This window comes from Dreissena polymorpha, chromosome 4, assembly GCF_020536995.1.
Source record: "Dreissena polymorpha isolate Duluth1 chromosome 4, UMN_Dpol_1.0, whole genome shotgun sequence".
Classification (NCBI taxonomy): Eukaryota; Metazoa; Mollusca; class Bivalvia; order Myida; family Dreissenidae; genus Dreissena; species Dreissena polymorpha.
The window spans coordinates 128,713,938-128,735,974 of NC_068358.1; the positions used below are offsets into that span (position 1 = coordinate 128,713,938).

General features: G+C 34.2%; 2 protein-coding genes across 9 annotated transcripts in view; one reads left to right on the plus strand and one right to left on the minus strand.

Annotated features, from left to right (window-relative positions):
* LOC127876428 (protein FAM81A-like) overlaps window positions 1–13,893 on the plus strand; it is a 38,587-nt gene extending 24,694 nt beyond the window's left edge. The window contains exons 2-6 of one of the 2 annotated variants that reach the window (XM_052421709.1): window positions 340–940; window positions 3,496–3,744; window positions 6,768–7,010; window positions 7,635–7,745; window positions 8,961–13,893. In XM_052421709.1, coding sequence (XP_052277669.1) covers window positions 557–940; window positions 3,496–3,744; window positions 6,768–7,010; window positions 7,635–7,745; window positions 8,961–9,176 — 1,203 coding nt within the window. In that variant the 5' untranslated portion in view covers window positions 340–556 and the 3' untranslated portion in view covers window positions 9,177–13,893. The remainder of the gene's footprint in view (window positions 1–339; window positions 941–3,495; window positions 3,745–6,767; window positions 7,011–7,634; window positions 7,746–8,960) is intronic. The other variant, XM_052421710.1, reaches the window with a different exon arrangement.
* A 2,251-nt stretch (window positions 13,894–16,144) lies between these two features.
* Window positions 16,145–22,037, minus strand: part of LOC127877598 (heterogeneous nuclear ribonucleoprotein K-like) — a 50,995-nt gene continuing 45,102 nt past the window's right edge. For 5 of the 7 annotated variants that reach the window (XM_052423622.1, XM_052423623.1, XM_052423620.1 and 2 more), the window contains 2 exons: window positions 17,334–17,374; window positions 16,145–16,939 (listed from right to left, as the gene is read on the minus strand). In XM_052423622.1, the coding sequence (XP_052279582.1) occupies window positions 16,935–16,939; window positions 17,334–17,374 (46 nt within the window). In that variant the 3' untranslated portion in view covers window positions 16,145–16,934. Of the gene's footprint in view, window positions 16,940–17,333; window positions 17,375–20,180; window positions 20,221–20,416; window positions 20,464–22,037 lie in introns of all 7 variants that reach the window. The other 2 variants (XR_008048494.1, XM_052423621.1) reach the window with 2 other exon arrangements.

Genomic DNA, 22,037 nt, shown 5'->3' on the forward strand with positions numbered 1-22,037 from the left:
TTGCTGCAATATATATGTCACTTCACAGTAATTACTGAAATACAGATTAGAAATCGATGATGAAAAGCCAGCCATTATTAATGTTGTCATGATAGTTGATAAAAAGAAAATTTGAATGGTTACAATCATCATACTGATTTTTAAGATATTATTTTATGATAATGCAATATTATGAGAAGCTTTATTTGCCATTTGTTCAACATATTTACTTGATGTCTGCACTGAATAATGGTATTCTCCTTATGGTACTTGAAGAGTTTGAACAGTGATTGAACATTGGTAAAATATTGTGTTTACTTTATTTGGAGATGTGAACATTTCTTTTCATTTCCTTTTCAGGTGCCTAAATTAATACCATCTAATCATTGTGTGTATTGGTATGACAATTCGAGCTGAACAAGTGAAACAACTTTGAAAGGCTTACATTGGAATAAACTCAACATATTTCTGATTCATTGAGTACCAGTGCATGTATAAAAAGTAGTTTCAAGTGAAAAATTATAAAATAAAAGAAAAGAATACAACTTTTATTGCTACTGTATTAATGTAGGCAGTTATGGCGGGAAGGAAACGTTCACAGTTACGTGCCCCTTACGACACAGACGAAGGTTACGAGACATTCCCCCCACCGCAGAGGCCTCAGAATGGAATTCCAGAGTACGACAATCGCTTTAGCTCACCTCGGGTACAGGAAAACCCGCGATCTCGAGCAACATCAAGAAATCCGTCGCGTTTGGATCTTCTCGAGGATAGGATTGCACAACAGGAGAAGAATACACAATCTGTGATAGAGAGGGCGTTCAAAACAAAGGAGGATGTGATAGAGAGCTTGAACTTTACGCACGGGACATGGCAGGAAGAGAAGCACGCGCGCAACATGCTTCAAGAACACATTCGGACAATCACTGCGGTGGTCAACCGGCTTAACAACGATATCGCTGTGAGTTGGTTTTGATTGATTTTTTTACTTTGATTGTTATAAACAGAACATGGGGTGCATAAGGTAGAACTGGTTGGATTTATAGACATATTAGAACTACTGCCCAAGTATGTAACTTTTTAAATAAAAGCCTGATTGAAATCTGATATTAAAATATTAACCAATCAGAATTCGTGCTACATATGAGCTTAATGATTTCCTATTGGTGAATGCTTAGACTCTGTCTAAAATTGACCCTATGCATGTTTGGGATCATTTGGCCTGATATTATGTACAGATAATTATAATATTATTGTTCAGCTTAGAGAAAATAAGTAGTATGAATCTGGCTCAGTCAAGTGTGTCCAAAAACTAGGTTACCAGATAGAATCTTAGATAAACCTTGTAACGAATGTAGATTCAAAATTCATTTAGTTCTCAATTTTTATGAAAACTGTTCAGAATGTATTTATCTTGACTATATCTAGGCCAACTTCGAAATCTGGGTTGAGTGCATGCTCAGTAACCTAGTCAAATATTAGAAAAAAACATTGTTACTAGTCTAGATGCCACTTTGGGGAACTAGTCTTGATCAAACTTGGTCACAATGTTTACTTTTTACAATATCTAATCTGAGTTTGGAATTTGGGTCACATGCATTCAAAAACTAGGTCACCAGGTCAAATCTGCTTACTAGTTTCTTCTATTTAATTTTTCAATATTTACTCTATTTTATGCATTTACTCCAATATAAACTTGTGTTAAATCCAATCATTTTTCAGTTGTAACTACTACATGTTGATAGTATATCTAAACAAGAAATGGGGTGGCCGCAGCCCCCGCGCTGCAGCTTTTGACCCAGGGGTCAGATCAAAATTCCAAATAGTGCACTGTCGCACATATGCTCATAGCTGCCATGTGTGCAAGTTTCAAGGTTCTAGTGCTTATAGTGTAGGAGGGCCAGGACGGACGGACAGACGGCGGATAAAACCACATGATCCCCCCGCTCCAATTTGGAGCAAGGGAATAATAAGAGTTTCATTTAATGCCCAAAATTAGTGAAACATGGTCAGAATATTATTGTGTTATTGTTATCTTCCAAAGCGTCTTTGAAAATTTATATTTCAAAATCCATTAAAAAAAGAAACAATTATTAGTAAAATAATGGTGTTAATGTTTATTACAAAAGTAAAAAAAAAAAATGTATTTAATCATATTCTAAGAATGTGGCTTTAAAGGGATCTTTTCACGCTTTGGTAAATTGACAAAATTGAAAAAAGTTGTTTCAGATTCGCAAATTTTCGTTTTAGTTATGATATTTGTGAGGAAACAGTAATACTGAACATTTACCATGGTATAATATAGCCATTATATGCATCTTTTGACGATTTTAAAACCTAAAAAGTATAAAGCGTTGCAACGCGAAACGATTGAATAATTTGGAGAGTTCTGTTTTTGTCGTTAAATTTTGTGAAACTACGAAGATTGCTTATATAAGGTATAAAATACGTAAAGTCTGTGTACTCGGCGGAATAGCTCAGTAGGCTAAAGCGTTTTTACTTCAGGACTCTGGCAGGACACCAGGGGTCACTGGTTCGAAACCTGCTCCGGGCAATGTTCTTTTCCTTTTTTTAATTTTATTCTTGATTTTTTACTGGAGCTTTTACGATCCAATGTTTACATTTATCAATATAAAGCATTTAATGAATAAGTTAAAAAAATGCCAAAATCTGTGAAAAGGCACCTTTAAGTTATCTGTCTTGTTTATTAACAAAAGTGAGAAACACTTTTACCCTTTCCCGCTCAGAAGCAAAGTGAAAATTGCTACCTGCAACCAGCATAAAACCAGTACAGCCTGCGAGTAACTCACAGTCTGTTCATGTTTTATGCTGTTTGCTCCTCATCACTCTCTTTGGGTTTGTTTTAAACTGTCACTTTTCTACGGCTCAAAAACCAGTTCAAAACAATCACTTCATGACCTGCACTGGCTGCCAATCAAGGCTAGAATCGAGTTCAAAATTCTTATATGCATGTTTAACTGTTCAATTGGTAATGCCCCTGCCTATTTGACCAAACTTCTATCCACTCCGATTTCTAAACGTAATCTTAGATCATTAGCATCATCAATAGGCTGTTATAATGTACCTTTCAACAAGAAAAGATCATTCAGTGATAGAAGCTTCAGTACTGTAGGTCCAAAACTATGGAACAACCTACATTTGAGTTTAAGACAATGTACTTCAATAGACACTTTCAAAAAACGACTTAAGACATACTTTTTCGGTGATTTTTTTACATATTTTTAAGGTAAACCGTGATGTACCTTTGTATGTTTTTAATTTGTGTTTAGATTTTTTTTTTATTGTACAACACCATTGAAAATGTTTTATACGTAGAAATAGGCGTTCAAGCAAATGCTCAAGTTTCAAGTTTGGGTTTGAAATGAGGCTTTTAAAGTGGAATCTAGTAAAAAAAGGTCTTTACTTTACAATGATTTTGAAAGGGACTACAAATGGGTCAAAATGTGTATTTTTAAGAGGTAAATTTTTAAATGTTTAGTCCTATTTTGTTGTTAGAGCTTGGAGGAAACCATTAGAGCGAGAGACAGTGCAGCTGTTGGAACCAACACAGCAGTAAAGAATCTGGAGGTACATCATGTGGCTACACTGACCGACCTTCGCGGCAGAATTGTGCGCTGCGACACCTCCATCGGGAAATTGTCACAGGAGATACGACAGTGCTTTGAAGCCGTCAAACAAGTGGGCCAGGGGCAGTCAGATCAACAAAACAGACTCCTGGACAGAATACACGAGATGGAATCCAAGGTCAATATTAATTATATCAATTTGTTGCATAACAGTGGGTGTTAATAAGATTCAAAAGAGAACATTATTGAGTTTATATTACTTAATATTGATTATTTCAAAATCTTAGAATATAAATTTTGTAGGTTAGTAGCTTTCAAACAAATTTTTAAAGGTCTTTTATGTTTCTATTGTCCCCTTCGAAGAAAGCGGCTAAGATTGATATTTTCAATAATATGGTACAAAGTCACAATGATGACGTGTAATGTGTAACACCCGCCTTTCTACCTAAAAGGTCAAGGTTGCATTAGAGGTCAAAGTTTTTTTTTCTCTATAAAACAGCTTTTATGAACTGCAGCTTTGTCATTCATCATCGATACAATAACTTAACCACAAATTATCATCATCAGGAGTTGATATAGTAGTAGTAATAGTAAGTTTATTGTAAAGAAAGGCCTCAGCCCATAATACAACATGAATACATAATATATATACAGATAATACAAAGAGTTGTCCATACGTATATATTGACAATGATATTTGACTTGAAAAAAAACCAACAAAATATAACTACAAAAAAATACACGATATTCATCCTCTATTACAGATTCATTTTCCGATTGACAATGTGCACATATTCAAAGATTTCTAGGTATTTCTAGTTGTCTACCTAACTCTATTTGAAACCTATGGCTCGAATAACAAAATCTTGTTGACACTGGCCTGCAATGATATGGCATTTCAATGTTTAAATATCGTTCACTGTTTAACAAACTTTTAACCCTTTGCATGCTGGGAAATTTGTCGTCTGCTAAAATGTTGTCTGCTGAATTTCTAAAATTAGCATTTTCTTCGATTTTTTTCAAAGAATATTATCAGAATAGCAAACAGTTTGGATCCTGATGAGACGCCACGTTCTGTGGCATCTCATCTGGATCCAAACTGTTTGCAACGGCCTTCAAAATTCGGTTCCCGCACTGAAAGGGTTAAATTGCCTGTAAGTGTCACATCTAGAAGAGTCATTTATGTTTTTGTGCCAGGTTTGATTTGCAATATCATTCAGAGGTTGTTTAAAAAGGAGCATGAATAGATCAATATCATTAACATCCTGGGAGATCCAAATAAAGCCAAACCCATATTTAAAAAGAAGCTCATTTACCTCCGTAGCCCAATTTTGCCTTCCAATATCATCAAATGACTTTAACATTTTATAACAGTTTTTTGGATATCTTCTATCAGGCATCTAGAGAAGTTTACACCAGTGTTTTATACATTTTGAGTGATAAATGACGTAGATCGGTAAACGGCCACATTCTCCTAAAGCTACACAGTTATTGATCCCAGTTTTAACGCCCAAGAAGTACTTGCAAGCTTCTATTTGTGCATGCTCTATTAAATCACTATATGCAAACCCCTAGATTTCTGATACGAATGTGAGTATTGGTGTAACCATTGCATCAAATAATTTAAAGAATTCTGTACAGCAGAAATATCCAAACTGACTTTGGTATTCTTTAATGGCAAAGAATGCTGTGTTGTCTGTGACACAATATCCTTACCTGAAAGGTAAAGGTCACAATTAGTGGTCAAATGTTAAATTTGGTTCTGAAACAGCTTGTTCAGACTGTAACTTTGTCATGCATTATGTTACAGTTTACTAACTACAATGACCATCATTAGAAGAAAATGTTTTTTTTTGTGTGACAGGCATATTCTTACTTAAAGGGGCCTTTTCACATATTTTGGCATGTTTTGAAGTTTGTCATAAAATGCTTTATATTGATAAATGTTAACATTAGATATAAAAAGCTCCAGTAAAAAATCAAGAATAAAATTTAAAAAAAGAAAAAAAAGGTAACCCTCACTAGGGCTCGAACCACTGACCCCTTGAGTCCTGGAGTAAAAGTAGTACCCACTTAGACCACTCGGCCATCCTTATGGATACAATGACTGATGTATTTTATACTGTATATAAGCAACCCTCGTAGTTTCACACAATATAACGACAAAAACAGAACTCTCTAAATTATTAATTCATTTCGCGTTGCAACGCTTTATAATTTTCGGGTTGTTAAATCGTCACAAGATGCATATAATGAATATTTTAGAGCATGGTTAATGATCAGTATTACTGTTTCCTCACAAATATCATAACTAAAACGAAAATTTGCAAATCTGAAACAACTTTTTTCAATTTTGTTAATTTACCCAAACGTGAAAAGGCCCCTTTAAAGGTCGAGGTCCAAATTCAAATTTGGCTATGAAACAGCTTGTTCAAATGATTTATGAAGCATAACTTGATAACATGAGAGGTAAAAAATTTAAACTAAATCATAAAGTACATCTCATTGAGGTATAGCGTGCAGTGCTTAAGAATAATAATCCTGACTGCCATATTTTTAGAGTTATTGGCCTTTCTTAATTTATAATATTAACATTTTGAATGGGAATTTCTAATCTTATCAGGTATCAACTTTAAATTGCATATGTTGATAGATCCTAATGATGGGAAGTGCATTGGACGGGAACCTTAACTCCTTCATTTGTCATTTCACAATAATTATCTTTGTTAATATGTATGCTAAAATGTTGTCCAGAGCATATCTCAACTATAATAAGAGTAAGCAAGAAGAAAATAGGTATGAAGCTTGCAACAACTTGTTGGAAAACAAGACCTTCAAACTGATCTAGCCTCTGAAAAGCAGCATGATTTCCAGGCATGACAGATACACTTCTAAGTAAAGCACAACACTGCTTACTCATACACACCTCTCTGAAAACCATGTACTTTGGAAGCACATGTTACGTCCTGTGACAGGCCTTATTTGCCCTTTAAAAACAACATTAATGAGTCAATAAAAATTGCATTATTTTTTAGATTACAAATCAATTGTAAATTTCTCTAGTATAAAAAAACAAACTTATTGATGATGTCTTAGTTTTGTTTGAAAGAGCTTCAAACCTCTTGCTCGTGCAATGCATTTTTTGCATATACAATGATTTTAATTGTACAAAAAAGTTTAATATATTATGATATGTTTCAGATTGTTTCCCTGTCTGGAAATGTAGAGCGAAATTCCAGTGAACAGAAGATGAAAGTGCAGCACCTGGAGAGTGATTCGAGCCAGCAGATGGCCCAGCTTGACTCTCGCACTCGACAAATCATTGACGACCTCAAAAACAGCATCACAACATATCAGCAACATGCAGATGTGGAACGGGAGAAGTTGGAGGAGAAACTGTTTTCCTTGGTAGAAAACCAGGCTCAGATTCGCGACCAAATAGTGGTATGTAGCCTTTGGCAGGTCATTAGTCAGTATATTTATTGTCAGTAATTTATTTCTGCGCATTTTGCTGTTTAAGAATTGTTCAAAATATTTTGTTGCTTGTATTCAATATGTTTATTTATTTGCTCGCAAGCAAAGATAAATGTTATTTGAATGTTTGATCAAATTTTTATAGTTGTTTTGTAAAAAAAAGATTTTTGCTCAGATCCAGTATTGTTAAAATATTGCCCTGTGACATTTTCCCAAGAGGCCAAGACATAACCATAATTTCTCAGGCTTGGGATGCCCCTTGTATCAGAAAAACCTAAATGGTACACCACAACTTAAGTTGTATCATATATGCCTTGTTGTGGGAAAACTGGGCGTAATACATATGCTTAAACTATCGTCACAGGTTAGCCACTGCAGTCTGCACAGGTTATCTTAAACAAAACTTTCCACCCAAACTGGATTTTTGCTAAGAAGAGACTTATTTTATACAAAAAATACATTAAAAACTGACAGTGTCGTCCCTTGTTAGTATGTGCAGACTGCACAGGCTAAACCGAGATGACACTTTATGCACATGCATTAAGCCAAAATTTCCCAGACACGGCTCAGTAATATTATCACTGTGTTTGTCAGGACAAAGTGGAGCGCAAGGTGGATGAGCTGCAGTTTGTGATGGAGGAGAGGATGAAGAAGATGGAGCAGCAGATCCTGCTGGAGAGCCAGAGACTGACGGAGATGCAGCAGGTAGGCAGTGAGAGTGGAGTTGGATATGTATGGGAATTAAGTGTTTAATAAAGTATGAAAGTATTTGGGGAGTGTAGTGGAGAAAATAGAGATAATGGCATGGGGAATAGAGTGGAGACTATATGTAGATGGAGGAGGGAATGAAGAGTGAACTATAGTTAGATAAGTGAATGACTCACTCGGATACAGGTTCATAGTGGGAAATTTAGTGAGAATGCAGTGGTAAGCATAGGAAGAGTATTGTGATAAAAGAGTATGCAGTATAATGAGAATAGAGTGGGTGAGTATAGAGTGAATGAGTATAAGAAGAATAAAGTAGTAAATGTTGTTAAAAGTGGGTTTTTAAATATCACAATAATGGAGTGATGGAATTGAGTGGAGAATGAACATCATGATGAAAAGACAGATGCTGATAGATATGTTGGTAAAGTTGATGAGATCAGGTAGGTATGGAAGACAGGATGTGTAATCAGCTCGGATTGGCTAGGAAATTGGGGTAGAACAGGGTATTGAAATGCATGCACTGAAGTGTGTACAATAATGAATGATGAACAATACAAGTTATTTGTTTACCTTATGGTTACATGTAGCATTTGTTTGCTTGCAATAATAGAGCAAAACATCCCAAAACGTTTTGTTATTTAACGAAAGTATAATATTATACCTTGGAACAGTATCATGAATATCCTTAATTTTTGAGCTCAACTCAGAAGTTATGAGTTTCCCCTCAGCTGATTACTAAGAATGTCAGTCAGCTCATGACTACCCTTTCGCCCATAAGAAGCAAAGTGAAAATGGCTTTTGCAACCAGCATAAAACCAGAACAGCCTGCGAGTAACTCGCAGTATGTTCAGGTTTTATGCTGTTTGATGCTCATTAGTTACTAAGGGTTGGAAATGAAACCTTTAAAACTTGACTTTAGGAAGAAAGGTATTTAGTTAAATTTAACTTTCTAAGGGACTACAAAGGCGTACAAATTTGTATCTAAGTGGAAAATGGTACTCTCAACCCTTACTATAGGCCAACTCACATATTCATGCTCAAACTCAGAGTCAGACTCAAAACCCCTGTGAACAACAAGCTGAGCATAATAATCAACTTCACCGCAAAGAAATCAACAAACCCTCAAAGTTGAGAATAGTGAATTAAAAATGTATTCCATACCAAGCCAATAATACGCAATGATGCTCATGTTATCAATATTCATTTGCCCAGGAAATGCAGAACAAGGTGGTCTCACGACTTGAAGGGTTGATACGTCAGCAGCATGACGAGGTTGCCAAGGTGAAGCGTGATCAGCGCGAGGGATTCTCTACAGTGCAAGAGAGCATTACGAACATGAAGACAGTGATGGAGGGCAAACGGAAACTGTTGGAGGATCAGCTACGCAAGGAGATCAGCCAGATCAGGAAGATGGTCGTGCTTGTGTGATAGTTGTCAAGGATTTCTGGTGATGTCGAAACGATGTTTATCCCACTTTTACAGCGAATTTGGTTGATTAAAGCCCCGTTGATTAAATATCATCTATAATCAACGGCAGGAAATGACGTCAATATTTCGACAAAATGACGTCATAAATCCAGCAAAATTATCCAGTCAAACTAATTCTGTTTAAATAAAAAGGTTTACTAAATAAAAAGTGGGATAAATATAATAATAGATGAGTGTTGATTATAGATCAGGTTCATCATGCTCGGCACGAAAACGAAAAAGCACTCGCCAAGGCTCGTGCTTTTTGTTTTCTAAGCCTCGGATGATAAACCTGATCTATAATCAACACTAACCTATTATTCTCTATATCTTATTTCTTGTAAATATATATTCTTGGTCTGGGGAAAACAGGACTTAATGCATGTGCGTAAAGTCTTGTCCCAGACAAGCATGACTGTGCTCCTCACAGGCTAATCAGGGCTGACACTTTCCGCTTTCATGGTATTTTTCGTTTAAAGAGGGTTTAGGTGGAACGTTTGCAGGCTAATCAGGGATGACATTTTAAGCACATGCATAAATCTCTTTTTACAAAGCGAGTTCAAATGAAAAGAAGATGCAACCATTTCACCCTAAACATACAAATTGCCTTGGGAGCTTTATGGATAAGACCCCAGGATTTAAAAGTTGTAAATCTAGGCATTGATAACTTATTTTGATTATATGTAGTCAAGTGTTTCCAAGCATGCTCTTTTGTTTAAAAAAGGATATTGTTTAACATGATTTAAGAAAACCAGTATACATCTAGCAGTCTGCTAACTTGTGACACTAGGTTACACAATTAAAAATAGATTATTCTATTCTTAGGACCAATAGCAGCCAAAACAAGTTACGTTTTGAATACAGTACACATAATGAGAAAATGGTATGTGCTTAAACTTTACATATTTTCACTTGCACAAGTGTTTGTAAAAGTATTTGTTATCTCAATTTTCTTAGAAAAATAATTGATTGTATATCCCCAAAAAGAAACAAATATTCTTAATTTATAACTTTTAAATCACTCTAGCAGATATCAGCAATCTGACTGCCTAAGCTTAGCTGCAAAGCAACATTTGAAACATTTTCACAGAGTAGATCATTAAAAATTATGTATCTTTGTTTCTTAGAACATTTCTAATGCTAGCCTTTATTCTTTTTTTTATAAAAAGGAGACCTTTTTCATCATGTCTTAATCTGTTTTGAATGTAAAAGGTGTATGTTCATAACTGAGCAGAATCAAACTGGGCCACACTCTGGGAATAATGGGCTTAACCCTTTGCATGCTGGGAAATTTGTCGTCTGCTAAAATGTTGTCTGCTGAATTTCTAAAATTAGCATTTTCTTCGATTTTTTTTCAAAAAATACTATCAGAATAGCAAACAGTTTGGATCCTGATGAGACGCCACGTTCTGTGGCGTCTCATCTGGATCCAAACTGTTTGCAAATTCCTTCACAATTCGGTTCCAGCACTGAAAGAGTTAATGCATGTGCATAAAATGCCGTCCCCGATTAGCTTGACTAGCAGTCTGCACAGGCTAATCAAAGATGACCCTTTCCGCTTGTAAGAAATTCTTGGTTTTACAGAAGTCTCATCTATTGTCCTTGATAAGCATGTGTGGTCTGGGCAGGTTAATCTGGGACGACACTTTATGCACATGCATCATGCACAGTTTTCCCACAGTGCTGCTCAACTATTTCAGATTAGGTGTGCAGCTCTACATTAAATGAAGTTGTATTATTATGTATTTGTGCTCTATGTTGGGGATTTTAAATAGTAGTAGTCTGTGATACATTTTAGATGTTTTGTTCTGTTTAATATCATACAGCATTGATAACTTTTACTGTTACAAAAGCTTTATGTTTTATTGAAATGTGTATTTTAATACATACAGTATGTTTCATTTTCATTGAATCAGACATAATCACAGCACAGTGTTCTTTTATGTACTTCAACACAAATATAAAATTATATATTTTTTAGAAAGTCTTAAATAATAGCTTTGTCATTGTATGTATTAATATATGTATAGAAAAATGAAAAAACATTTTGTACAACTGTTGTAAAACTAAGATGTTTTATGCAATATGGCTTTGTATGCTTACAAGAGGAAAGTCATTTTTACCATCAAATGAGTTGATGCAGCCAAATTTTGCCAGAACTAATAAGCAGATCTTGTATTTCTTATTGACAAATAAAACTGCATTGTTTTATTTTTGCGAATATATAATTGATGTGATGATTGTTCTATTGTCGGTGATGCAGTTACACTTATGGGTTATAATTTGTTGCATACTTTTAAGTACTGTTAGATGTCGATAATAAGGTAATTTAGTTCATGCATTGGATAATGCAGGTTGTCTGTGCTATTCAGCAAATATATTTTGTTCAAAAACATGTGATTGAAATGAGATGAACGTGTATTTGTTGTATAAAGATTATTGAAAGCACATTCTTGTCTAGACTGTAGATCAGTTAAGAATGGAAACTTGAAATTATTTAACCCTTTCCCACTCCGAAGCAGTGGAAATGATTTTTGCAACCAGCATAAAACCAGAACAGCATGCGAGTAACTCGCAGGCTGTTTAAGTTTTATGATGTTTGGTGCTCATCAGTATCTTAGGGTTGGATATGAAGCCTTTAAATTTTGAATCTAGTAAGAAAGGTTTTTAGTTAAGTTCAACTTTCTAAGGGACCACAAATGCATCAAAATATGTACCGGTATCTAAGTGGTAAAGGGTTAAAGACTATCATTGATTTTGTTTATGATGAGAAGTCCGCAACTTCCTGCAAGGTATGCAGGATAATCAGATATTTTAATATTATCTTTTAGTCCAAAACAATAGCTGTATATAGTTAAAGTTCAGTTTGTAATTGACTCATTTTATCTTGTAAACGTTGCACAATCATGGTTTGTGTATTGGCAGGCACATTGTCTTCCATGTCCCGCGTGGTGTGCCAAGGTGAAGGTGGCACCACAGTGTTCTTGTGCTGTGTACTGCAGCCACTATTCTGTGTTATTGTTTGAAATTGCCATCACATTTTTATTGTCTCATTCCTCATCCAACGAATGTTAAAACAACAAAAAATGAAAATTGTTGCAAGTGTGTATAGTTACCTGTGTTTAAAAAAAGTTTATTAGAGATTCTTGTATTGGCTTAACATTTTGCCAATTTTTTTTTCTTTGTTATTCAATATGAAGTTCTGAATTAACCTTCCTAGTTAAAAAAAGCTTCATTCATGTTTTATCAATTGACTTCTTTTGTTAAAATGCAACTATTTAAATTATGTGTTTGTATATAAAAGGTTTGTATTTAAATATTGACAGACAGCAAAGGTTATTTGACACACAATCTGTCAATAGAAATGTGTTTTACCATCACATTAATTTCATCAGTATTCATTTGTTTGCGTTGTTAGAGAATATTTCTATAGTTTAATTTTGATATTTTAAAGGATGAATTTATTTTTATATATGTAAGTCAGGAGTATATTTCATGAACAAAAGGATGACTTTTAAAAGATCATAATCGTTCATGTATTGTTGATGAATTTAATTTCGTTGACATGAAATTTTGTAGATTCATCAAATTGGATTAATTGGATCTTACATTTGTGGATTTGTATTATGCAGTATAAAAGAATAAGCATTACACATTTGATTTTATGGTTGAGCTTAGAAAAAATAGTGTCTAAAGAATTTTATTGGTTTTCCAGTGCTTAAAAAACTCCATATATATCGTTCAGAGTGAGTGTGTTCCGACATAATTTACAGTTAAAAGTATCACATGTCTATGTTCATTCAGTATAAATTATCGATGTTACTCATAATGGACAAACATACAGCAAAAGAGGTTTGAAAGGTTAGCAGATTTTTTTATATTTAATTTATTTATGTTGTAGATTATTACTTATGCCCCCTTTTTTGTTTGCTGAAACATTCCACGCAACTGATACATTCCAACATGAACATTATGAATAGTTTAGTCTTGCAAACAACGGGACAAAATTGGTCTCCTTTGCATTTTGTTAATTTTTTTAGGTATTATCAAAATTATTATTGATATGAAAATTGTCAGATATTTTCTAATTTATATATCAATGTATTTGCAAATGATAATTGCCATCATTTAGTTTTCAATACATTGCAACAATGTTTGCCTATTAGTGTGTAGCCACTTTTTTGTATTGCACTTGTTTTGCCATAAAATGAACTAAAACATTACTCTTTATGCACAGTTTTTTACCATGTTTCACACCAGCATCCAAAATTTTGTATACTTATGTCCAGTAATTTATATTATTTCGCGTTTTTTTTTTCACTTGTATGGAACTACTACTAGTGTTAGTTTATACAAAAATCTGTCACATCGGTGCAGAATATGGTTTTATTATGAAATTGTTCTATGTTCTCAACATTTGACACCAGATATCTTGATCATGGTTTATTTTATGCTTTCCTGTGAATTAAAGTTAAATACGTGGCAAATACCTGTTTTTCAAAATCAAAATAATCACCAAAGAACCAACATGAATATCCTCATAGTTGTAACTTTTTGTTACTGCCTTTGTTCCATGATGTTGATCCATTTCTGCAGTCTCTTGTTGTACATATCTTTTTGTCGTTTGGCTAATTAACAGTTCATTGTAGATAGATTAGTCAATAAACCATCCATCAGTGGTTGTGTTTGTGTAATTTTTTTTATAGGATTCTTTTTTTACAAGCACTTGCCAAAAAAATTTAAATGTTCCTATTATCAAAGCAGGAAAAAAAGTACAAAATGCATTGGAGGTTTTAAAAAGCCAAGATAAAAGCATTTTCACTGTGATCTATGAAATTCTTTTTTAATTACACTTCTTGTTTTAACTAAATGCAGAAATGACTGATGGCCAGTGTTTACGCAGCCATTAAAAGCTAGAATTGTTAATTAGTGAAGATGTAAAAAAGTGAGATATTTTCATTATAATAAGTCAGTTTTGAATCAGGCACAGTTGTTGGGTCGGTTTAATTTAATCCAGGCACCACAATGCATTGAAACCAAACTTTGTTCTGTTTATCTCAAATCAGCATAAAAGTAACACCACAGCATGGTATCACATACACAAATGTACATTTTAAATTCATCCCGATATTTTTAGTTTTTCACTCAATGGAATACAGAAATATCTCATTAAATAAAATAATTCATGTAAACTTTGTCTCCACATCTACTTTGTCTCGAAATCTTCATCAGTTATGAAACACAAGTCTTAAATGGACTGATAAAGGTTTTGTGTGTGGTGTAACAATGCAGACTGTCCTGATCACTAGGCAAACATTTGGACAGGATTTTGTCTAGTGCCCACATTGTCCAGGATTGGTTGGCTACTCGAAGAGTGTTCTCAAGATCTTCTAGAAGAATCGGATACTGGTTCAAATACTGGTTCTTTCCAGAAAACTGATTCAAGAAAGACTTGTAAGTCTAATGCTTTAGGATAGTGTTTTTCCCAGGAGGGCAAAGGGGCATGGCGCATTACTTTCAAAAAGGGCATTTTAGCGCGCAGTTTAGGCAAAACAGGGCAAAAACGTTCCCTGAATACCTGAATTACGGGGAAACATGTAATCGCATCAGAAGCAGTTGTGGAAAAAATAACATATAAACAAGCACATTTAATGGTAATAGATGTATTTAACTTACTATGATTTATATTAATATATTTACCTTGCAATGTACATTTAAGTTCCATGCTGTTTCAATAAACTGTACAGCACGACAAACATAATAAAGCAATATATGCATATGGATCTGATTATACACAGATCCACTAACATATAAATGAAACCATGTTTGTCTTATCCCATTTTCTAACAATAATCTCGACAGATGTTTAAAATAACATTGCGAGTAAATTGATCGCTAACACTCGTTTCCGTGACATACATCAACCGAGTAGATTACAAAAAATAAATAAATAATGTTGTTGCTATCTAAAACATTTTTATGTATCGTTGATTATCACAGACATTTCATAAATTCCTTCTCAATGTATAATCTCCATCGTTAATTCGATCGTTTACGACGTTATTTGCCATTTTTGCCGAGTCACAATTTAATTCTGTATAGTCCGCCATGTTGATAAAATGTCAAATGATGTAAGCGACAGGTGCGCATAGCAACGTGTAATCATATACACGATTCGCATTTTGTTAAATTGGTATACGTCTCAGTATAAATTATTTCAATAATTAGATCCAATTATCTTAAAGACGAAAACGATAAAGAATAAATTTGTTTGTGAAATTAAATGTAATTATGCGTAAAAATATATGTTTTTATATAACTGAATAATGCATGCAAAGCACAATTGCCACGTGAATAACATCGAGTTTTTCATCAAAAGTCTCCGAAGTAATGATTATATCGTGGAGTACACATTGCCAAGCGAAAAGTGCTCTTGGTATAACATAGCGTCCTGCATTATCGATGATACTGACACGGGGTTATTCATGCATGACTAATTCACAGCTTTGGAGCAGTCAGTAAGACCTACCTATAAATCGAGCACTGTTATAGATTAAATATGCTCATTAAATATAGTCAATTAGACGTTGACGTCTCTCGAGTAAATCAAGCACAGTCGGAGCGTCACAGTTAATCAAGGAAGCTGATTTTACGGACCAAGTTAGATCGTAAGGCAATAAAGATGTTATCGATAAGGGCGCGTGGCAAAATTTGCCTTTGAAAAAAAGGGCACGTGGCGAAATTTGTCTTTGAAAAGGGCAGCGTGGCGATCCGGGAGGGCGGCGTGGCTTTTCGCCACGCTAAAATGGCCTGGGAAAAACACTATAGGAGCAATGGAAATGAATGAGTTTGCACAAACCAAATGAGTTTGCACAAACCAATATTAAATCAGCATAATAACATGGATAAATAAACTACAACTTTCACCATGATGAGCTACTTTTATTGTAGACATAATGACATGATCTGTACAAAGTTATTTTTTCAACAATAAGTAACACCCATGATTAAATTCTACCGTTTCACTAAAAATAGATTGGCTTAGTAATATTTAACTTGATTCTAGAGTAATGTTATGTAACAGAAACAAACACCTTTGATAGGTAGGTTGAAGCGTTCAATCAAATATGGTATAAATAATATACCTGGGTAACACCATGAAAAAAACTTGTGCAAACATATGACCACTGGTCTCAAATAGTTCACGCTCGGATTTAACGACACAGTCTTCACTTGGCCTTGTGGTGTTGGAAAAAATATGGAATGCCTGAGGTTGAACCTTATCGTTACCAAGTTGAGTGCCAAGTGGCAAGTTGTAAACCTGATATTGTTACCTTATATAGTGTCAACATATCTATTAATAAAAAACAAGGATCAACTCTAAACATCAGGTTAATTACAAACATACAACAAATCCATACTTCTGCAGAAATTCACGGACGCAAAACAAAACAGATTGTTCTAAGAATTACAAATCTTCGACATTAAAATATATTCAAAATCAATCTTATAAAACAATGATTTGTGTTATGAAATAGTGAATAAAAATGAAGCACATCAGAACAATGAAACACTTTTGACAGGTGATAAAATGACTATATATACAATCAAAGTTTTGGGTCCTATGGTCGATGCAAATTGAAGTTGCTCCAATGAGAACTATAGGAAAACGGATACAGCTGCCCTTCTTGCCACTCTGTCATCATCCAACCACCCTGCCTAAACTGGAAAAAGAAAACAAGTGAACTTGCCAGTTAGTTAGTAATAAATGTTGACCAAAACCTTACTTTTAAACAAGTGATAATGGCAATGCGAAAACACGATTAGAAACTCAATAATTTAAATGTCAAAACTGACATGTTTGCAAGATATATAAATAATAATCGGCTTACTTTTTGTAAAATTGTAATTTTTACAAGCAACAGTCAGTGAGATCTGAAGACTTGAAACTTTTGTTTGTTTCCTTAATGCATGTTTCATTTAAAAGTTTCAATTCAAGTGTTTTTAGTACTTGTACTATTACCAGAAGGTGCATATCAACATAAATTCATGAAGGCACACATGCAATATATCACAAGTTGTTTCAAAGTTTATAACGCCCGATTTCATATCCCATACCTTGCAAGTTTTGAAGTTTGTTTGGAGCAAATTTCTTCACGCTGAAATAAGACAAAAACATAACAAAATTACTCAACAACTGGTACTAAAGAAAGAAGCACAAATTACAAGGGCAAAAACCGCTTTTCACGATGGATCAACATTAAAACAATGATGAAATAGTAGCACAGCATATTGTTTCATCAAAGCAATATTTCCTGTCATAAAGATTTCTGATCTCAAACATTTCCTATTCTGGTGGCATCCCACAGGCTAGAAATCATTTCAAAATGGCGACTCCTTATTCCTCCTCATCTTTATTTTCATGTCTCCATTGCAATCCTGTGTTTACCGACTTCAGATTGATCCCTCAACAGTCGTTAACTCTCCCAGGTCCACACAAAGTCCACCAAGAGTAGCGAATAATTTGTAGAATCCTTATTTTTCTTTCCATGTAGCATGTAACTCCAAATCCTTCCTTCTATGTCAGAAACTTCCAACTAATGTTTTCCAAGAAAATCCACAATCAGATGCAAATACTATGAACTGAATGTTTGCTTTTCATGTAGCATGTAGAGTTCTTAGAATCAGGAACACCCGAAGACTGATTTCAAATGTAATATTCACAAACAAATGATCATGTTTTTGAACATTATTTCAACAGTTCATTTTCAGTTGAAATTGGTATTTTTGACAAATTTGTAGTCCCTAAGAAAATTGAATTTAATTAAAGACTTTTCGTACTAGATTCAACTTTAAAGGCTTTATTTCCAACCCTTAGATACTGATGAGCAGCAAACAGTATAAAACCTGAGCAGCATGCAAGTTACTTGCAGGCTGTTCTGGTTTTATGCTGTTTGCACATAGCCATTTTCAGTTTGCTTCTAAGTGGGAAAGGGTTAAATAAATTAATAAAGATCATTTCAAAATCAAAATATTTAAAATTAAAATCATAAGGGCATGTTACCTATAACTACCGCAGACATGGTTTTGGTATCCTATACATACATCTGTGCTTCAAAATTTAATAATTAGAAGTGTTAAAATTTACCCCGCCAAATGTAAACTTCAAATTTACCCTGCACATTTTTTAACTAGGGTATAAAAAAGCCATGTTTCCAACAAAACAAACTCCACATCAATATCAATTAAGCCCAACGTTCCCTGCATATCAATTTATTATCCCTTCCAACTTGTTGCTGTCCTCCATTCCTACAGTCCCTTCATCTCTCTCTTATTTAAAGTGCATTTATGCATTTTCACATTTTCATGTACATGTACTAGTCAGTATGAAGAAAAATATATTTGAAGACATGCATCCTCTTTTTCATAAAAAAACCCAATTTTTTTGTTTTAGTAATACAATACTGTTTAGAAAAGTTATCATGCTGTTAGCTATTCACAGATGGCAATGTGGAGGCATAATCTTTATATACAGATCAAAGCATTAATTTAAGCCTCACTTTGGGAAAACAGGTTTTAATACATGTGAGTAAAGTGTCGGTCCAGATTAGCCTGTGCAGTCCGCATAATCTAATCAGAGAAGACACTTTTTGCAAAGAAGAATTTTACTGAGAAGAGATTTCATTACAACAAAAAATAAAATAAAAGCATCGAAAGTTGTCCCTGTTCAGCCTGAGTGGACTCAGCAGGCTAATCTGGGATGACACTTTAAGGACATGCATTAAGCACTGATTTTGCAGAGCAAAGCTCTCATTTATTATGAAGCTATCAGTCTTCACGGTAAAATATTTAAACCACTATCCCGAATTATGATGCTTTATTGGAAACAGACAAAAAATCCAATAGCCAGACTATATAAATTATTAATTTCTAGTAGCCCGATTAACATTTAACCAGTCCCGGGCTGTCGGGATTATAGTTAGCGTGAAGACTGAGCTATTTACATACATATAAGAAGTAGCTCACATAATGGTTTATTCTCAGACTCTATAGAGTATGCTGAATTAAACAAATTAAAATCTTGCATATTAATATGTTAACAAGTCTAACTAGCAAAACTGACCTACAGTTAGTGTATTATGAGCAGGTTGTGTAAATAATGCGTGTTAAATGCACTTGGCAGCCAGCCAGAAATGTATCCCATGGTCTAGCCAGGATTGCAGCCCTTGGTCCAGGTTACATGCTCTGACATTCTTATCCAGGATAAATGCGCTAGGAGGTTAGTACAAGCTGCAAACGACCACAGCCCCATGGAAGCCTGTATTTTGTTGCTAGTTCAACTGCACAACAACAAAATCACAAGTCTTCCACGGGGTTGGGGACCAGGGGGTTACAAAGCAGGCAATGATCCCATAGCACCATGCTGAGAATGAAGAGTAGCTGGATGTTAGCCTCTCCAAGGGGTTACAAAGCACGCAATTATCCCATAGCACCATGCTGAGAACGCAGAGTAGTTTTATGTTAGCCTCCACCTGTCCTGAGAGTCATTGTAATGAGCCATCCGAATATAAAATGTGTAGCAGAGTTAAAAACCTTTAACGAAATAGAAAATCATTAATGAAAGTCTTTGAAGACGATGGATGAAATGACTCTGTGCATGTAGTCTTCGTAATCTGATGCTCTCAATTTCTCAGACAATAATCTTTTTCAGATAAGACCTAGTTCAATCAATATGCCTTCACAGCTCCCTGTTTTTACTGCCAGAGAATTTCTTTAGAACTCCGGATATTAAAAAAATTCAGGAGTTTAAATATAACCAGATCATAAATGTTCATTTGCAAATGTGACACTATGTATTTAAAAATGTCCATTGCACAGAACCACAATCAATTTTGCAAGAACATGCAGAAGAAAATAAAATAAAGCTTACTTAGTTCCCACATGCAATCAGCAAGAAGAAAATACCTTTAATATTGGATTTTAACTAGCACTTTCTTTGAACTGTCTGAGTACAGAAAATGAATCTTGTAATGTAATGAGTTTTCTAAAATGTTACAAGTTAACAATAAAATAAAAAAAATAATTTAAATGTTTATGAACTATGTTTAATTTCATGTTCATTTTAGTAGCAAAACAGAATGCAACAGTATTTGCAGCAAGTGATTATGCGGTTAGATTAAGACTTTTAGTAAGTTACTTACTTCTCTAATGGTTTTTGGCCCTTGCCCCAGCCTGAAGTTCCCTTGCGCTAGAAGGAAATATCATATAGCTACAGAATTGGAAAGCACAGTTTTAACCAGTTTATGCCTAGTGGACCCTCCCATCCTTCTAAATTGGATCAATTTATTTCCAAAATTAGGTATGTCTAGTATATTTATTTCTATTTTTAGAATATTTCTTACAGAAATTCCTTTAAGCAAACAGTGCAGACCCTGATGAGACGCTGCATCATGCGGCATCTCATCAGGGTCTACGCTGTTTGCCAAGGCCTTTTTTCTAGACACTAAGCATAAATGGGTTAATCATTCTAACATTTATAAAGCTTTTTTTTTAAATATCTCTAGTCAATAGCCAAATGAAGTACAAATAGGCCAGACTTTCATCAGCCAACCACTCTTCTCCAGTTTGTTAGAAAAGGTGTTGTTTTACATGATCTGTTTTCAATTAAATGTCTGCTCAGATTTTTTACACAGTGTAAAGAAAGTGCTAGCTGACAGTGTTATATCTGCTATATGAACACATCACCATTGTAGAAAATGTTTGTTAGATACGTTCTTGTATTTAATTTCATACATATAAGAAATATTAAACCTCCCACCAGCAGTGAGAAGAATACCACTGCTAAGTTGCAGGATAAAACAGTGGTGTGAATTTCACTTTGAAATGAACAAAATGTGACTTGTCATTGTTAATAAGCATTTTATAAACAAGGATTTTGCTGTGTCTTTTAGAATAAATGGCATCATGTAGAAATGAGAGGAACAAAAAATAATTATCTCTAACACCTTGAATGAAAAAAAGCAAACCCATTTGCCAGTTACTAGACTGGTCCATATACCAGAATGTGAAATGTTAAAATGATTAACAAGAGCTATCACAAGACATCATGCTCGACTATTCTCGTTTTGATAGTAGGGCTTGATTCTGCTAAATTGCAGGTAAAGGTTATGGAACATGGTAAGTGATCTCACACAATGACCCCAAACACATAGCAAAGTTTTAATAGAATGCCTGTTTTATAAACTGTGATATGGAATAGCGGCATTTTAAAATAGCAAATTTTCTAATAACAAAGAGAGACATTATTCTGCTTAAATGCAGGTCACAGGAATACATAAAGACGCATAATTCTGTTTGAATGCAGGTCAGAGTAAAAGACTTTGGTTAGTAACCTCAGATAAACACATGTTAGAAGTTTAAATTGAATAACTGTATTAGAATTTGTAAGATGTTGGACATTTATCTTACAAGAGTGTTACCCAGACATAAACATTTAGATAAGTAGTATAGCTGTTCAGTGAACGGTAAAGCAAAAATAATACTGCATCAAATGAAACAAACTCTTTTGCCATATTCCTATACTTGGGCTAGTATTCAACAATAATTCTAAGACTTAAGTGTAAGAAAAAAGAATACTTTTTAAATTTGAATATTAAAAAAATGCTATAATTTTGAGTCAAACTCAGCATTAACTGCCTCAATCTACATCGTATTTCATGTAAAACATTCTGTTAAGGACATTATCACAAGCAGCAGCATGTATGTATTAAATGGTAGAAGTATTTTTGGGGTTCTAAGTCTACTCTTTATTCTTAAGTCTAA